At 44.1% G+C, this 19012-nt stretch overlaps 1 protein-coding gene across 5 annotated transcripts in view; it reads left to right on the top strand.

Moving 5' to 3' along the window:
* Positions 1-13930, top strand: part of PLXDC1 (plexin domain containing 1) — a 67980-nt gene extending 54050 nt beyond the window's left edge. For 4 of the 5 annotated variants that reach the window (XM_079949729.1, XM_079949726.1, XM_079949728.1 and 1 more), the window contains exons 10-14: positions 403-463; positions 1770-1908; positions 5801-5833; positions 7431-7591; positions 9447-13930. In XM_079949729.1, the coding sequence (XP_079805855.1) occupies positions 403-463; positions 1770-1908; positions 5801-5833; positions 7431-7591; positions 9447-9557 (505 nt within the window). In that variant the 3' untranslated portion in view covers positions 9558-13930. The remainder of the gene's footprint in view (positions 1-402; positions 464-1769; positions 1909-5800; positions 5834-7430; positions 7592-9446) is intronic. The other variant, XM_079949727.1, reaches the window with a different exon arrangement.
* Positions 13931-19012: the final 5082 nt, after the last annotated feature.

Raw genomic sequence — 19012 nt, 5'->3', positions numbered from 1 at the left:
ATCACTACTGGGAAAACCATAGCTTTAACTATACGGACCTGCCCCCCCCAAAATATTTTATTCAAGTTGGCCCCCGTGTTTCCTAGGCCAAACCTCTCACATTCAAATCCTGTGGTGGCACCTTGCCCAAATGACAGCTGTCAGGTATCGAACATTTTGCATCTCCAATGGGGAACAAAACACTGTCGTCTGTCTTCCTCCTGCATTGTGTGCCATTCTTCTGTATTTCTACTTTTTGCTAAAGCAACACATGTGCAGGGAAGCAAAAAAGATAGCAGATCGTCCCAATACACACAACACACACTTATTCCTTGGGAAAGCCATGGCAGTGAAAATGTCACCAAGCAGGTCTATATTTGTAGGTTAGATGTATACTTGGTTACACGCTTCTCTTTTCTGTAGGTGTTCCAGTGGATTTGACCGACACCGTGAAGAGTGGTTGGAGTATGGCTGTGACCAAGAGGTAAAGTACTTAAAAGTATGAACGTATGCAGCCCTGGCTCACTGCTCAACCAGTGTCTCCCACCTCTGAGTTTCAAACTATTGATACCCCCATTTCCTAAGAGGCTGGAAGTCCTAGCTGGGCAATCTTTTTTCAGCCAAAGGGCTGCATTCCACTTCCACATAGCCGTAACATTCATTATAATCGTGGAATGAGATTCAGTCAATTCGCCCTTATTAACACAGGGCCATGAGCTGTAATAATAACCCAAAGTGTTTGCAGATTAAAGAAAAGAAAGAACAAAAGGGAGCCTGCAAAATTTTGCAGCAAAGTGTTCTGTTCACATTCTGTTTCTGCTTCCACACAATTTTCCATGTTTTCCTGCCAACAATCCGTCAGCATTCCATGCTCGCTGAGCATGTTCAGTCCTCATTGGGTTGTTTTGGGAGCTTGCCCCCCCACCTGACCCCAAACCATTCCTAAATATTTTTAGGAAATACCTCCCCTTACACATGGGAACATATGCAGAGAGGGAGGGATCAACGATGTCCACAGTGTTGGGAGTAAAGAATGAAAACAAAAGCACAGGCGAAATTACGGCAAGGAAGTTTAGTGCAAAAAAAAGAACACGGGAAAGGCGACGGTTGGATGGATAAGTGTTTAGTGGTGTCCAGACTTTTTTCAAAGAGGACCAGATTTGATGAAGTGAAGAGCTGTGGGAGCCGACCAAAGGGTCAACCAAAGTTGTTCAGGTTTTTTTAGGATTTTACCCCAGGAATAAACTGCCACAGGGGCTGGATTAAACCAACTAGCGGGCCGGATTATGCCCCCGAAACGAACTTTGGACATGCACTTTTAAAAAATGGCAGCCAAGCAATTCTAACTGCTAGGGATGGGTGAATCTGCCCATTTTAGTTGTCTCTCCATTTCTCATGGTTCTGTTCTTAAGATCAGTTCTCCAGTCTTTGCATCGGTTTAAGATTATTATTTTTAATCTTAAAACAGAGTTGGTGGACATTCTGTAGCCTCCTTCTGAAATCCTCTTAACTTTTCAGACCAGAAATATTCCAAGGGTTGGTTGGTTAGTTGTTGTTTTTTCGTTGAGCTTTTTGCTGAGCTATTGTGCAAGAGTACCCCTCCGTAAAGCAGTGGCAACACTGTGGAAGCATTGCAGAATAACTAATAAAACTGAAAGATGTGCGTATGGGGCCAGTATAAATAAGTCTGCCACTAATGCACTATGATTGCGTCAATGGCATGTGGCAGAATACATCTACAAAGAAGCACCATCACCACCAGAATGACTGGTTCGGGCTTGTCGTTTTAGTTAGAAGAGAAGACCTGTGCCGACTTTGAAGACGATGAACATTACTACTCAACACCTCCCAGCGACAGTCCCTTCACACCACTCAGAGAAGACATCACCACTTCTTCTTCCCACTTTGTCGACAGCCTAACTACAGAAGGTACCAGCCAGGGTCAAATGCTATGGTTGGAGCGGGAAAAGGAGGCCTCAGGAGGATGTTCCCCCTGTCTTTCCCAAACTTGGGTCTCCAGCTGTTTCTGAACTACAATTCCCATCATCCCTAGCTAGCAAGACCAGTGGTCAGGGATGATGGGAACTGTAGTCTGAAAACAGCTGGAGACCAAGTTTGTGTATTCTCTCAGGTCCATGAACAAGGTTAGTTAATTTTCAGCACCTTGAGAAAACTGAATTTGCTTGAGGTAAGCGGTTATAGCTAAACTAATCAGTTAGAAATTGATCTAGGCTTTTCACACAGTTATGAATTAGAACTGCATCGGCTATACATGTGCAAACACAGTTTGAAAGACCCATTGCGCTGAATGTCTAAATTTAACATTTGGATGAGTGGAAAAAGACTGATAGAATAGTGTGGTCTTCTTGCTCCAAGCCCTCATTCTAGGTTGGCTAGAGGCATAGCTTCCAGAGAGAGACCAGAGACCTTCGTTTTTGAAATTAACATGTGGAGATCAGTGTGTCATGGTGACTGCTTAAAACAGAACATCACCCCAGACTAATTAAGTTTCCTCCAGTATGAGAAATTATGTCATATTCCCCAGGATCTTGTGCATAATATGCCTAGGTTAGCATCAAAACCACTATTCCCCTCTGTGGTTAGCAGCAGGTACCAGTTCAATTTTGCTGTTTAATAGTCCCTGTCGCAAGCTGCTAATTAAAATAAATAGAAAAGAACATTAGTAGTTGCCCTTCAGCAGTGAAGGAAGGAGAGGAAAGAATTCTTTTGTGACTGAGTTGACTTTGAAAAGAGCTAATAAAATATGAGGGAAGAGCCACACTGATGGTTTCCAGTTGACTTTCTGAATCCGAGCAGGGAAATAGTTTTATTTTTATAACAGTGTATTAAAGCATTAGGTTAATTTCTTAGAGACAAAACAAATGTGCACACAACAGCCATCACCATGGCACTGGGCCTCAAGTCTTCCTGAGACTCTTACCCTCTGAAAAGGCATCCACTCTTGAGGTTATCAAAAAAGATGATAACATATGTATGTATGATGGTGTGAGACTGATAAAATGATGAAACTTGTACGTTTATAATAGGAATGTTTTTCTGGTGGTGAAATTGAAACATGAAATAAATCTAGGCCAGCTGCGAAGACATCATAGAAGCCTTCTTTCATTTTTTATCTTTTATCCTTTCAGTCCAGCTCCTTGGAGCCAGCTAATGGAGATGATATTTATGAATGTGGCTGACATCCTAGTTATTTGGATGCCATTTGTGCCTTCCCCTCTTGCCTATAAAAGCAGAGCCCAAATAATTTCTTCCAGGGGGTGCTGTTAAGTGACAAGAGGAGAGAAGATGTTTCCTTCTTTCTTACTCATTCCTTCCAAAGAAGCTGAGCAGTGGTAAAACAGGAGAGAGAGTTATGTCCTTGCTCAAATGACCTCTCCAAGTAAACGCTTCATGCTTTTCTGAATAAGCTGTATAAGCAGACAAGCGGATGAGCAGATGGTCTCGCTAGAAATCCTGTCTTCACAAGCATATGAGAGAGAGAGAGAGAGTGAGAGTTTGGTTTTTAAAAAAGTATTATTCTTTGGAATAATACTAATCTTTTATAACATGCAGATAGTGCTAATTCCATACAGTGGTACCTCGGGTTACATACGCTTCAGATTACAGACTCCGCTAACCCAGAAATAGTGCTTCAGGTTAAGAACTTTGCTTCAGGATGAGAACAGAAATTGTGCTCTGGCGGCGCAGCAGCAGCAGGAGGCCCCATTAGCTAAAGTGGTGCTTCAGGTTAAGAACAGTTTCAGGTTAAGAACGGACCTCCGGAACGAATTAAGGACTTAACCCGAGGTACCACTGTATAGGGATATAAAGGTAAAGGGACCCCTGACCATTAGGTCCAGTCATAGCTGACTCTGGGGTTGCGGCGCTCATCTCGCTTTACTGGCCAAGGGTGCCGGCATACAGCTTCCGGGTCATGTGGCCAGCATGACTAAGCCGCTTCTGGCGAACCAGAGCAGCACACGGAAACGCCGTTTACCTTCCCGCTTGAGTGGTACCTATTTATATACTTGCACTTTGACATGCTTTTGAACTGCTAGGTTGGCAGGAGCTGGGACAGAGCAACGGGAGCTCACCCCGTTACAGGGATTCGAACCGCCGACCTTCTGATCAGCAAGCCCTAGGCTCTGTGGTTTAGACCACAGCGCCACCCGCGTCCCTTATATAGGGATATAAGAAACCATTAAGTGTGGGGCCAGCCCTACCATTAGACAGAGTGAGATGACTGCCTCATGCAGCAGATGCTGGGATGTTGCAGTGGTAGCCCCCTGGCTGTTTCTCCTGATTCTTCTGGCTATACCCTTCTGCTGTAGAGGACAGAGCTGTGCATATCATATGGCCTGGCCTACATCCCTGTAACTAGCCAACTGCTCTCAAGTGAAGTGAAGGATTCTTTCCTGTTGCTGGTATTGAAATAATATTCAGCCACCAGCCCAGTCAACTTCTGTATGTGGAAAGGTATAGAGAGTTGGAAGGGACCACAAGGACGATCTAGTCCAGGGGTCAGCAACCTTTTTCAGCCGTGGGCTGGTCCACTGCCCCTCAGACCATGTGGTGGGGCTGGACTATATTTTGAAAAAAATAATGAACGAATTCCTATGCCCCACAAATAACCCAGAGATGCATTTTAAATAAAAGGACACATTCTACTCATGTAAAAACATGCTGATTCCCGGACCGTCCGCAGGCCGGATTGAGAAGGCGATTGGGCCGCATCCGGCCCCTGGGCCTTAGGTTGCCTACCCCTGATCTAGTCCAATCCTCTGCAGTGCAGGAATATTTTGCCCAATGCATGACTGAGAATAAGAATCTCATGCTCTACCGACTGAGCTGTCTACCTTCCTTTTCATCCTGTTGCTGCTTAACATTTCAGCAACCCATAACACAGCAAATCTGCAATTAATGTGCAGAATATTTTTTCCTCTGTGGTTCTTTCTCTAGGAACCAGCTCGACCACATTAACCCTTCCTTTTCCAAATAGTATTGCCTTTATATCTGTTTCTTCCTCCACCTTTCTTAAATTGCAAGTTGGTGTGGGGGATCATCATCCACAGTGCAACAAATGATTATTTAACCCTTTCCTCCACACACATACCACAGCCTCCTCCACAATATTTCGTGAGTGAACACCTGGCTGCAAGCAGAGTTGCTATTCCCTACCTGCATAAAGTAGAATAGCAACTACTGGATGCTCTTAAATGGATGCTTCCACATCTGGAAGCAACAAAGTTCCCCTTGTAATTTTTAACCATTCATTCATTCATTCATGAAGAAAACACATACACAGCATAACAGCAATAACAAGCAAAATATTGAGCAGTTAGATGGATGGAGCAATTAAATGCCATAATTTAAAAAACAAACAAACCACAGTCCTCCACAGCCAGGCCTATAAGCCATTCATTAATTCAATACCACATTTAAACCATGATGTTTTTGGAAAGTACCTTGTTTTCAGGATTACCAGCCAGACTTAGGAATCTGAACACCCCAAACCAGCCTACAGTGGTAAGACTTTGCCAAAAAAGACTTTGCCAAACCAGCCTACAGTGGTACCTCGGGTTAAGAACTTAATTCGTTCTGGAGGTCCGTTCTTAACCTGAAACTGTTCTTAACCTGAAGCACCACTTTAGCTAATGGGGCCTCCTGCTGCCGCCGGAGCATGATTTCTGTTCTCATCCCGTAGCAAAGTTCTTAACCCGAGGTACTATTTCTGGGTTAGCGGAGACTGTAACCTGAAGCATCTGTAACCCGAGGTTCCACTGTATATCCTCTTTTTCTTATTGTTTTTGTTTTCTTATAGATGATACGAAGTTGAACCAAAATCCAGAAGACGGTAAGTGCCTAATTATTTCTTGGCCTAGTGGATATGCAAATGTGTGGGAATGTCCATGTTCTGGGGATGTGAGGTGTGCCCTGAACTGCTGTTTCACCTGGGATGACCATATGACTAAAGGTAAAAGTAAAGAACTCTTGGACGGTTAAGTCCACTCAAAGGCGACTGTGGGGTTGTGGCGCTCATCTCACTTTCAGGCCGAGGGAGCTGACGTTTGTCCACAGACAGCTTTCCGGGTCATGTGGCAGCAGGACTAAACCGTTTCTGGCACAACGGGAGAGGGGCTTACATCAAGTTTCTACTCCCCTCAGTCTGCCCTCCCTCCTTTTCGGATTCTTCACTGTCTGGGAGGGAACGTCCCTGACATGGCCACCTCCACCATATCTTGGAAGGCCTAACTTTATTTTTATTTTTTTTATAAAATATTTATTAAGATTTTGCATAATAAAACAAATCACAATCAGACAAAACAAAAAAGAAAAACAATCATAAACAGCACAATCCAACAAGAACAATAAAGCACAATAAAAAACATAAGCGAAAAAAGGGAAAAAATAATAAGAGAAAACAAAAACCAGAAAAAAGATAAAAATCTAGTTTTAGCTTACTGTCTTTATAACCCTCTTTCCTGACTTCCTCACATCTCCCTTTTCTGTGTTCCCCTTTACACAATCGAATTCAGCAATTCTTTACCCTCTTTCCAATCTTATTCAATGTTATACATTTCAACCTATTATATCTTCGATTTCCCTTTCCTTTTAAATCCATTTTTCACATGTTCTTTATAACTTAAACCCTTGTATCATTTGTTTAGTTTCAACATAATTTTACTCTGGTCTTTTCACCCTTTTTTCTTAAAACATTTTTGCATATTTCTTTTTACTATGTCACTGATGCCAAATTATCTTTATATCAAACATCATTTTAACATTCAAACATTTTACAATGTTTTTCGAGATATTCTTTGAACTTCTTCCAGTCCTCTTCCACCGACTCTTCTGGAAGGCCTAACTTTAACTGAGATCCACAGTGGTTTTTTAGTCCACCCTAAAGGCTGTGGGTTAAATCACAGAGCCTAGGACTTGTCGATCAGAAGGTCGGCGGTTCGAATCCCTGCGCCGGGGTGAACTCCCGTTGCTTGGTCCCTGCTCCTGCCAACCTAGCAGTTCGAAAGCACGTCAAAGTGCAATTAGATAAATAGGTATCACTCCGGCGGGAAGGTACCGCTCTGGCAGGAAGGCAAACGGTGTTTCCGTGCGCTGCTCTGGTTCGCCAGAAGCGGCTTAGTCATGCTGGCCACATGACCCGGAAGCTGTACGCCGGCTCCCTCGGCCAATAAAGCAAGATGAGCACCGCAACCCCAGAATCGGTCACGACTGGACCTAATGGTCAGGGGTCCCTTTACCTTTACCTTTACCTAAAGGCATTGTGGGTAACGGTACCCACAAATGGTGTACTTCTCAGCCTCATTTTGATAACTGAACAAACAAAGCTCTCCTGGCTGATCTTTGTGGGTTGTTTTTTTTCTTTTGTTGTGGCTGTAATGGACTAATTTGCACATTCCCCCCCCCAACCCTTATGCAAACCTCCCCTGAAGGTTTGAGAGACGACTTCCCTGCAAAAAAAGTAGAATCCCAGCTCCATACAGGAACCATCGTTGGAATTGTGCTGGCAGTTCTGCTCATAGCAGCCATTATTCTTGCTGGGATCTACATCAGAAGCAACCCTACGTCCCACGCTGCTTTGTTCTTCATTAAGGTGAGTTTAACAGCGTAGTAAGCCCCATTGAGGCTTGCTTCCAGGTGAGTGGGTGTTAGATTGCTACCCAAGAGCCACTTCTCTCTCAGCACTCGAGAGGTTTGCCAGTAAAATAAAACTGTGACCCAAATCCGCCTCTTGATCCCTAGCCAAGTGTTTTCCCTGCTGTAGAGTGCAATTCTCCCTGGAGATAATCAACTTGAAAAATGGTTGGGCATTAAGAAAGAAAATGACAAACCTTTAGGTTCCCATCTCCTCAATCTTCTCTCCAGGCTGGTCTTCACCTGTTCTCTCCCTCTTTGGCACCAACTTAATTTGCTATGTTACCTGAAATAGCATCAGAATTCCCGCCCCCATGATGTTTTGAAAATAAAGTTTTGAGCACCAGATTCAGTACTTGCTGAATACTGCTTCACAGATTTGTATGTCCTATATTTTCTGCGTTCCATTTGGGGTCCTCAGCAGCAGTTCTAATGCTCTGAAGTGTACCTAAGGCCCTATACCTGAGCAATCTTTGCAGATGCTATTCAAGAAGAAGACACTAAAATATAGACTATAAAATGGTGATGGATTTACCTTTGAGGCTGTAATTTTCATGATATTACTTCTACAAATATATTTATGCATCTGGCAGAATTAGAAAGGGGGAGGGGGAAGCAACTCTCCCAAATACACACGGTATTTCTACAAAACGAATAAAACTTACTTTCTGATAATCACTGCAATCCAGAGCCCTTTATGCAGTTTGATATGTACACAAAGAGCTTCTGTGTGGCCAAACTGCCCTGTTTTATTTTTATTTTTCAAGCAGAGGGGATAGTTCTCTGCAGGGCCTGTGCATGCTGCCATGTCCTTCCTTTTGATCTGTCTGGAGATCAGGAAGCTGCCTTATACTGGGCAAGCCTATTTGCCCACCCAGCCCCAAACGAATTGGCAGAGACTTTTCTAGGGTCTCTGGTCGAAGTCCATCTCATCACCAGCTTACCCAATCTGTAAACGCAAAAGATTGAACCTGGGACTTTCTGTATATGCAAAAGCATAAGTTTTTCCACTGAACTGTGGGCCTCATCTTTAGGAAGGACAGCTCTGTGCACAACAACTCATGCACATATCAGAAATTGCTAGATCGGTTTGAGAATGTACAGCAGCTTTCTCCAACCTGGGGTCCTCCATGTCAGGAACATGCCCCCCCCCCAAAGCACAGGGGAAGAATTAGACTCAGAAATTGAACTAAGTGAGCCAGAGATTGACTCTGCAGATGAGATCTGGCTGACAGAGTCAAGGAAGGGCAGTTCAACCCCCTTTCCCGGGGAAGACTCTGTTAGCTTTCAAGAAGAGGGAGAGTTGGAAGACAGCCAGAGCATTGCTAGGCAATCAGCAGATAAGCAGAGGTCTGAGTCTGTGTTGAGTGGAAGTGGGGAGGGGGCAGGCCAGCCTCTCAGTCCTTAGATCAGCATAGGATCAGAGGGCAATGGAAGGGCAAGAGGGGAAAGGCGGGAGTTTGCCATCCTTCCTGCTGTGGGAGGGGCGAAAATTCAGACTGACCAACTATCGTAAATGCGAGCAGGCGAGAAGCTGTGCTCTGGATGTGTCTTTTTGTAAATAAATGTACCTAAAACTGCTGGAGAGTCATTACTTCTTATCGTGGCTTGATAGACTGCCAGAGGTCATTACACTCCGGATGTTTTAGACTGTATCTCCCATCATCCCTGATCGCTGGCTATGCTTAGTGGGGACTGATGGGAACTGGGGTCCAGAAACATGCAACTTTAGGAAGGCTGATGTAAAGTGTGTTTGTGGCAAATTGTTGACAGCCTTTTCACATACTGACGCCCTTCTTTTCTTCACGCCACAGCAGAGACCGCACCAGTGGCCTGCCATGAAATTCAGAAATCACTCGATGTACACGGAAGTGGAGCCATCTGGCCACGAGAAGGAGGGTTTCGTCGAAGCGGATCAATGCTGAAGAATGTGTCTTCTTCTTTTTTTAATTGCTCTCGCACCTTTAAAGTGTCACCTCCCGTTTCCTGTTTGTTTCACGATGAGCACAACTGAAGAAATAGCAAAAAGGGGAAAGTAAACACCTAAAGAGCCCCCCAAAAAAGAATTGAAATGGATACCCAAAAGGCATGCAGGTTTAGCGTGTGGCTCTGGGTGGTTTAGCGGGGAAAGTTACAATGGAGTTGAAGCTTTTATTGCAGAGAAGCCCACTTCATATCGGTTGTTTTCAGGTGTAGCCATCCACGGCTGATTTCAGTGCCAGGGAAAAGAAGTCTGCACTCTTCCTGCTTTTCTCAGGCACCTGAGCCATATGGTAAAGAAGATGCTTTTTTTGCCTCTGTGTGTTATGGAGGGTATTACGCATAATTTTTTTAAGCCCCCAAACGGTGGGAAAGCAAATACATTAAACTGTCCAAAGAAAAGTTAGGATAGGGGGAAAGCTAGGCTTCTGGTGGGAAAGATTGGAGTTTGCCTTCTGAATAAACCCTTGAGACATGCTTACGGATTACAGTTAACATGGAACAAGTTGGTCTGACTCAAATAGCTCAGTGTCATTGCAGCACTTACTGGATGCAGCGCCTGACATTTGTGGCTTGTGGGGAGCTTAATCTGGGCCTGAAATGCCACCTTCATATTTATCGGTAATGGCGGTATAAATTTGAGCCACAAGAAAGTATTAATTAAGGAGGCCTTGCAATTGACAGAGGATAAAATACGTATCAAACTTGGCCTCAGACCCTGAAAACAATAATATGGTTTGTCTTATTTCTGCTGTGAATTACCAACTCCACCTCACAATTGGTTATATGACTTAGCTTTCCTTTTCTGGGTGTTTTTTAAGAACGAGCTCTAGTCATTCGTTTCATTAGTACTTTATCAATGAGAAGAAGAAGAGGAGGAGGAGGAGGAGGAGGAGGAGGAGTTTGGATTTGATATCCCGCTTTATCACTACCTGAAGGAGTCTCAAAGCGGGTAACATTCTCCTTTCCCTTCCTCCCCCACAACAAACACTCTGTGAGGTGAGTGGGGCTGAGAGACTTCCAAGAAGGGTGACTAGCCCAAGCTCACCTAGCAGCTGCATGTGGAGGAGCGGAGACGCAAACCCAGTTCACCAGATTACAAGTCTACCACTCTTAACCACTACACCACACTGGCTCTCAGTGTGAAGAAGAAAGGTCTACCTTATCTCAATGAAGGGAACAGAGGGAATTAAAGTAGATTCACTTTACCCACTCTGTCTGATCCTACTAACAATCAGATTTTAGTTAGAATGCAAGACCTGGTCTTTTTCAAGAGAGTCTCATGGCACATATAGAGATTATTTTTTCTTGGAAACGGTGACGTTCCTGTTCTGTCCTCTTTATCTTGTATGCTGGTTACCCCATATGTTTTCCCAGTGGGTTAGGGCGATAAAATGTACTTGTAAAATTCTGGTACACATTCCTGAAAGTGCTGCTACTGGACAATTCCCCCCCTCCCAATCTAATTTAGATACAACACTATGTGATGCAAGGCATGGTTGCCAGTCCCAGATTTTCCCACTAGCTCCAGCTTCCTCCCAGGAAAAAAATCCACATTTAAAGTCAGACTGTAACAAATATTTTGATGTTGAAGATATTGTGAGCATATCTGTATGGCCACAAGAGAAATATGTGCCTGAGCAAATTTTGCACATATCCTAAGGGCTAGCTCACCTGTTACAGCAATGCAGGGTGACCGCGATGACCCACACTTCTTATCCCATTTCTTCAGGTAATATTTTGAGGACAAGCGATGTGACTCCATCACATTCTGTGTTTGCTGCTCTCCCGGCATATATCGACTGCCCTGTGCAGGGAGGTGGGAAAGTACTGGCAGCATGTTGACACTCGCTGCATGATGCACCTGCTTTAAAATTACCGGGAAACTCAGGGAAGAGACGTGTGTTGGTAAACCGCCGTGCAGAAGGTGACAAGGAGTTTGGCTCTGAGAGTTCAAAGCAGGCTTCTCCAACCTTCCAGGTGTGCTGGGTTAGACCTCGCATCAATCCCAGGCAGCACAGCTGGGGCTGATAGGAGGCAGCGTCCCAAACATCTGGAGGGCAAAGGCTGGTTTAAAACAAAAACGTTGTACTTTGCCATTTCTGCATATGGTCTGGGGTAAAATAAAAAAATAAAAACAGGCACAAACATCACCACAGCAGCCGGGCTGCCTTGGTTGGAGAAAGAGAGAAAAAGCACCGAGAAGAAGTATTATTATTATTATTATTATTATTATTATTATTAGACATGTCTCCTAAACTTATGCATCTATGGGTGTAGTAGCTTCATTCCGTATCCAGGCTGAGCCTATCTGTCCCAGGGGTTTCCTCAGGAGCTAATTATCTAATGTATAGTACGTAACTGATTTTGTATAATTCTATAACCATGTAGAGATGCAGGCAGAGTATAAATGGGGCTATAACCAGGGTTGTGGCGTTTTCTCCCTGACCTGACTTTTTATTTTTATTTTAAGAAAAGTAAAAACGCATGCATAAGATGCAACACAGTCCAGCAGTGCATCCCAGTGGAACTTTTTCAGGACAGTATGTACCACATTTTTCGCTCTATAAGACGCACCAGACCACAAGATGCACCTAGCTTTGGAGGAGGAAAACAAGAAAAAAAATCCCAGAAGCCAGAACAGCAAGAGGGATCGCTGAGCAGCGAAAGCAGCAATCCCTCTTGCTGTTCTGGCTTCTGTGATAGCTGTGCAGCCTGCATTCGCTCCATAAGACGCACACACATTTCCCCTTACTTTTTAGGAGGGAAAAAGTGAGTCTTATAGAGCAAAAAATACGGTATATGCTAGCCTATTTATCACAACCACTGGTATGCTGTATGGAGAGTGGGGTGGTGGCGAAGAAGAGATCCCTGAAAGAAAGAAACAAACAGGATCTTATATTTGTTCACCAAGCACTCTTATGCAAAAGGTGGAGCACATGTCTTCCGGACATGGACAGTTTTTAGTAGCAGACAACCACTGCTGTTCTGTTTCAAGCTGTAAGTGGTATGGCATTGTGCTTTCAGAGCTATGACTTCTCAAACTCTGTAGTCCCTTTTCTCAGCCTCAGATATGTGAGTGTGTGCATATTCATCAGGACCATTGCGGCCACGTACAGATTGCCAGCTTAAAACACAGCTGGCTCTTTCTTTTCCTCAATTCAGATGAAAGCTGGTTTGGAGCAAAACAGATCAAAACGCAGTATTTCATAAGAAATGGCAGGATTGATACAGGATAGAATATGGATTGTGGATAATGTCTTGTGTACAATGGAAGCAGGGTAAATGAGAGTGTGTACACAGTCTGTGGGTGAGGGAAGGATTAAATAAACCCTTCTCCTTTCACGACATTCCTGATCACGATTCCCTCCCCTGCTGCAATTTAGGGCAAGAAGAAGAAAAAGTGATAAGGGTTGATTTCAAGAAAGTAGAAACAGACCATAGAGAAGAAAATGGCTGAAGCCATCTATACAGACCATAGTTGGCCAGAATAGCGGTGTGACAAGTTATGTACACCTGGGGAAATTGTGCAACTGTTCCACTGAATTTTAAAAAGTTGAGTTTTCTGAGCTCTGAGTGGGGGAAGGAAGCTGAACATGAGAGGTGGTTGTTTAGTTGGTTCATAGTGTCGTACAGATGCCCTGTAAAAGGCAGTGAAGAAAGTGTAGCTTTTCCGCAGATATAATTCCCAGTGTAGAAGTAGCCAAAGAGTAGGGGGAAAGGATTTAATAAAGAGAAGCACAACTTGAGATGTAGTTCTTCCCCTCTCCAATATAGACATGCTTTCATAGGAGTTTTAACAAGGCATTTCCGGGGCATTTCAGTACTGCATTAGAACTATAAAAACAGACACTGTGTGTCCTGGGCTGACATTTCAGGTCTCAATGCTGGCCTGAGAATCTCTGCTGTCTCCATGTACCTGTTGGAAGTTCATGGCTGGGTAAAGAATCTACATGTGGAATTGCAGGTTTTAGATGTGTTGACCACATCTAATTCTGTAAAATAAAATAAAATAAAATAAAAACCATGCAAGAGCTTCCTATTAGTCAAATGACCCATTCAGTTCATGTCCACAGCAAATAAGATCTGAGCACCAAATTCATTATCTCTCATAACAATGCAAAGCCTACTTTTCTTTCTTGTATACTTGAATTTACAACATAATTCAATGTTGAGGAGCGTGGGGTGGAAAAGCTTGTGGCAAGATGTTTGGTATGGATTGTCTGCATGGAATGCAGTGTTGATACTAATATATAATATAAAATATTAATTACTTGTACTTTTGGGGATTGCTTTGGTTTTCAGAATAAAAAAAGAGCAAAGATCACGACTGATGTGTGTTAAATTGCAGAATTTTCATAGTTAAGATTCGCCCATATGGTGGTTTTTAAAAGCAAAACAATACATGTATCCATTGCACACCTGCTCACCACAGTCCACTTGGGAGAGTGATTTCTAAGTTAATTCCTTGTCTCACCCATCACCTGCCTGCTGCAATGCAGTGGCGTAGCGTGGGGGGTGCAGGGGGGGCCGGCCGCACCAGGCGCAACATCTGGGGGTTAGGGTTAGGGGGCGCAAATCCATGGGTTAGGGGGCGCAAATCCATGGGTTAGGGGACGCAAATTACTTGCCTTGCCCCGGGTGCTGACAACCCACGCTACGCCACTGCTGCAAGGCTCAAATTACAGGGGAACAGAAGGGACCCAGCCTCTCAAACTTTTTGTTTGTTGTTGTTGTTGACAGCCCCCTTAGCTACCATTTTTGGAAGGCTATAAAGGGGAGGCTGTAATTAAGCTAAAATGTAGATTTCATTAGGAATCCCCTGCTCTCACACACACCACCTTCTGTGGCAACTGTTAGTGCAACCCTGGCCATGCAGTCTACACCTTGAGGACACACATGTGGCTTCTTCTCCTTCCTCTTCTTCTTAGGCGAGTAAGATTGCCTTCCATAAACACGGTTTTAACAGTGAGTCTGTAAGTGACCATGGAGGCCAATTCTGGATCCATACGTCCTTCCACAGTGAGGACATAGGTTTCCAGGCAGGAGTTGATCAAGGTGAGAGTTTGTCAAGCTAGCACGTTTCTCCCTTTTGTCCTGAGTTCGAGCGTCTTCAAAGTCCACAACACCTTTGGTAAAGGCTTTTCTCCAATTGGAGTGCTCACAGGCCAGTGTTTCCCAGTTGTTTATACTACATTTTTTAAGATTTGCCTTTAATGAGTCTTTAAACCTCTTTTGTTGACCATCAGCATCACGCTTTCCATTTTTAAGTTCGGAATAGCGTAGTTGCTTTGGAAGACGATAATCAGGCATCCGCACAACATGACTAGTCCAACGAAGTTGATGTTGAAGAATCATTGCTTCAGCACTGGTGATCTTTGCTTCTTCCAGTACACTGGCATTAGTTCGCCTGTCTTCCCAAGTAATGTGTATTTTTTTTCGGAGACACTGTTGATGGAATCTTTCAAGGAGTTGGAGATGGCGTATTTATAAATGGTCCACATTTCACACTTGTAGTTGTGCATGTGTGCATCAAATCGAGCGCAAGCTTCTGTTAATCTGCATCGGCTTGGTAGAGACATTCTCTCATATCTCATTCACTCAATCAAAAAACAAACAAACGGGAAAAGGCTGGGGCAGTAGACCAATTTCACAATTTTTTAAAGCTGTGTGTTTTATCTGTTTTGTTTTTGCCTTTTGTAACCCCTGATTGTTTCATAGGTCACATCAAAACTTCACTCTTGTGGTTTATCACCACAACAGCTACTCACTTTGGGTAAAGCAAACAGTCTAATTTGTCAGTGCCTAAATGATATCGAACATCAGAACAACTTGGCCACAATATAGAAAGTTTGCCCATGGTATGACTATTTTCCACCTTCCCATTTTGACTCTCTGGCACCCTATCTGCATAACCTAGCAATTCTAAAATATAGACGCGCTTTTACTCTCACAAGATTGAATGTATTGCCCTTAGCTGTACTTGAGGGACGATTCCAACAGATTCCACACAAAAAATGCTTATGTCCCTGTGGAGATGGCAGTGCCGAATCGGTGGCGCATGCCCTTCTGGCTTGCACTCTTTACAAAGACCTAAGGAATGAGATCATTACCCCTCTCTTATTGTCCATTCTGGGTCGCCCAACCACTGCCACAGTGTCCTTTCTCTTGGCAGATCAAAATGAGCAGGTGACAGCAAAGTCAGCAAGGTTTTTTGTTTGTTTGTTTTGAATATTTATTGAATTGTATAACAAATAATGAAATGATACAAATCTCATTCATCATGTTATTTACAATTATTCTCCCTCCCCTCCTCTGGGCTTGCCTCAACTCCCCCTCTGCTGAGTTATTTAGTTTTATTTATCGTATCCTGCTTTTCCTACACAAAAATAAAATCCCTTATCCTTTCTCTGAAATATCCGTTACTCAAATGAAATTGTGAAAGTTTATTCAGATACTGCCAGTGAATCAGAATAAGATCCACTATTTGACTATTGATTCAAAACCCTAAAATGTATTTTATATAATTGACTCTTTATTTCTATTCTTTGTATATCATATTGTTGTTTTATTGCTATGGCTGATGGCTGACGCAAGTAAAGATTCATTCATTCAGGTCACATCGGTAAACGGCGAGGAATCTTTTCCTTTGCTTTGTGACTGATGGGGAGCAGAATGAGACCCAGCAGCAAAAGACTGTGTCTTTAAATACAGGTCACCTCTGTGAACACCTGGGAAAGGGGGGTGGAGGTAGGGATAATTTCAACTGTAAAAGCAACATGCAAGACAGAGGGTTGCTGAACTTGTCTGCTACCCACCACGTTCCATACATCCAATCTTCTTTCTCCCTCGGTTATTTTCCTCCTGAGTTTATTTCCATTCTTGGAGCCTAGCTAGGAGAAAACTGGCTTCATGGGGGAAATGGCTGGAGGCCTGCAAGGGCGCGGGGTTGAGGGAGAACTCCATGTTGTCCTCAAAACAGGAACTCAAAGTCGTAAGTCTCAAGAGACAGTGACTATTTTCTTTAAAAGATAGGTGCCGTAATGTGCTATCATCCTCATTTTTCTCCCCTTTTCCTCACTTCTGGTTACTCGTGCACATGGACATAGATATACAAAAACTCATCCCTGGGCTGTTTAGATAAGGGGAAACTATGGGGAAATTCTTATCTCCCAAAACAAAACTGATATTATTAGTTTCAGGCCGGCTCCTGGGTTTCATCCTCTTGGACAGGGTTGTATGCCAATATGCCTCTGATTCCTGCCTAGCTGTGCAGAGCATTTGTTACTCTGTTGGTTTTATAGATTTGTGTAGTGATAAGGAAACCCTGCAGGAAGCGTGCCATTGCTAACACCGTCCATATTTTAATCTTCTGTTCAAAGGACTCTGACTTAAAGAGGCTTTGGCACAGGAAGCAGTGAAGAAAAATCTGGAAAACAGGCCACAATCCTACTGTATATTGCAAAGATAAAGTAAATAATGATGATGATTGTTATGTACTGAAGTTCTCACCCAGGGCCAGCAGGGGGATACTGTAGATAGTTTTCACTCAGGTCCCCATATTCAGGCCTTATAACGGGACTGAAACTGCCTTGGTCGCACTGGTTGATGATCTCCAGCGGGCTAGGGACAAAGGTGAGAGCTGTTTCCTAGTTCTGCTGGATCTCTCAGCGGCGTTTGATACCATCGACCATAACATCCTTCTGGACCGTCTTGAGGGGCTGGGAGCTGGGGACACTGTCATACAGTGGTTCCGCTCCTTCCTCCTGGGCCATGTTCAGAAAGTGGTGGGGGGGGATGAGTGCTCAGACCCCTGGGCTCTCACTTGTGGGGTGCCTCAGGGTTCTGTCCTCTCCCCCATGCTTTTCAACATCTACATGCAGCTGCTGGGAGAGATCACCAGGGGGTTTGGGCTGGGTGTTCATCAGTATGTGGATGATACCCAGCTCTACCTCTCTTTCAAATCGGAACCAGTGAAAGCGGTGAAGGTCCTGTGTGAGTGTCTGGAGGTAGTTGGATGGCGGCTAACAGATTGAGGTTGAATCCTGACAAGACAGAAGTACTGTTTTTGGGGGACAGGAGGCGGGCAGGTGTGGAGGATTCCTTGGTCCTGAATGGGGCAACTGTGCCCCTGAAGGACCAGGTGCACAGCCTGGGACTCATTTTGGACTCACAGCTGTCCATGGGGGCACAGGTTAAATCCGTGTCCAGGGCAGCTGTTTACCAGCTCCTTCTGGTACGCAGGCTGAGACCCTATCTGCCTGTGGACTGCCTCGCCAGAGTGGTGCATGCTCTGGTTGCCTCCCACTTGGACTACTGCAATGCGCTCTACGTAGGGCTACCTTTGAAGGTGACCCGGAAACTACAATTAATCCAGAACGCAGCAGCCAGACTGGTGACTGGGAGTGGCCGCCGAGACCATATAACACCGGTCTTGAAAGACCTACATTGGCTCCCAGTACATTTCCGAGCACAATTCAAAGTGTTGGTGGTGACCTTTAAAGCCCTAAACGGCCTCGGTCCAGTATACCTGAAGCAGCATCTCCACCCCCATTTTTCTACCCGGACACTGAGGTCCAGCTCCGAGGGCCTTCTGGCAGTTCCCTCACTGCGAGAAGCCAAGTTACAGGGAACCAGGCAGAGGGCCTTCTCGGTAGTGGCACCCTCCCTGTGGAAACCCTCCCACCAGATGTCAAAGAGAACAACAACTACCAGACTTTTAGAAGACATCTGAAGGCAGCCCTGTTTAGGGAAGCTTTTAATGTTTGATGTATCACAGTATTTTAATATTTTAATATTTTAATATTCTTTTGGAAGCCGCCCAGAGTGGCTGGGGAAGCCCAGCCAGATGGGCGGGGTATAAATAATAAATTATTATTATTATTATTATTATTATTATTATTATTATTAAGGATCTAAAAATAATAAATAAAAGTAAGGAAAACGAATGCATGTCACCATGTAGGAAGTGTGCTGGGTATTTATTGCATGCAATGGCTTCACAGTTAGTGAGCTTGCAGTGAAATAAACAATCACACAGAGAGTTGGCTAGCTGGGCCCTTCCCATTACTGCTAGCCAGAAATAAGGCATGTGTGTGCTAATAGTCTCCTATGCTCCTTTGCCAATTTCAGGCATCTGTGTTATGTTTCTCAAAACAACCAGAAATCGGCGTTGGGAAGGACAAATTCAGTGGCCAGCTCAGTTGCCCCAGAATCATCCAACTTCTCATGTAAGAGGGGACCAGATAGAGAATATAATCAAAAGTCAAAAACACTGTAAACATAGACCAACACCCCCTCAAAAAAACTAGCCACAGAATCTTCAGTGCAGACAAGAAGACCAAAGTCCCTAACTCCTAGCATTGCAGGAATGGTCTTATCACTTGAGGGGCACAACATG

The sequence above is a fragment of the Podarcis cretensis genome, assembly GCF_951804945.1.
Source record: "Podarcis cretensis genome assembly, chromosome: 13".
Taxonomy (NCBI): Eukaryota; Metazoa; Chordata; class Lepidosauria; order Squamata; family Lacertidae; genus Podarcis; species Podarcis cretensis.
Note: the sequence above shows the minus strand (reverse complement) of the source record. Positions and strands in the feature narration are given on the sequence as shown.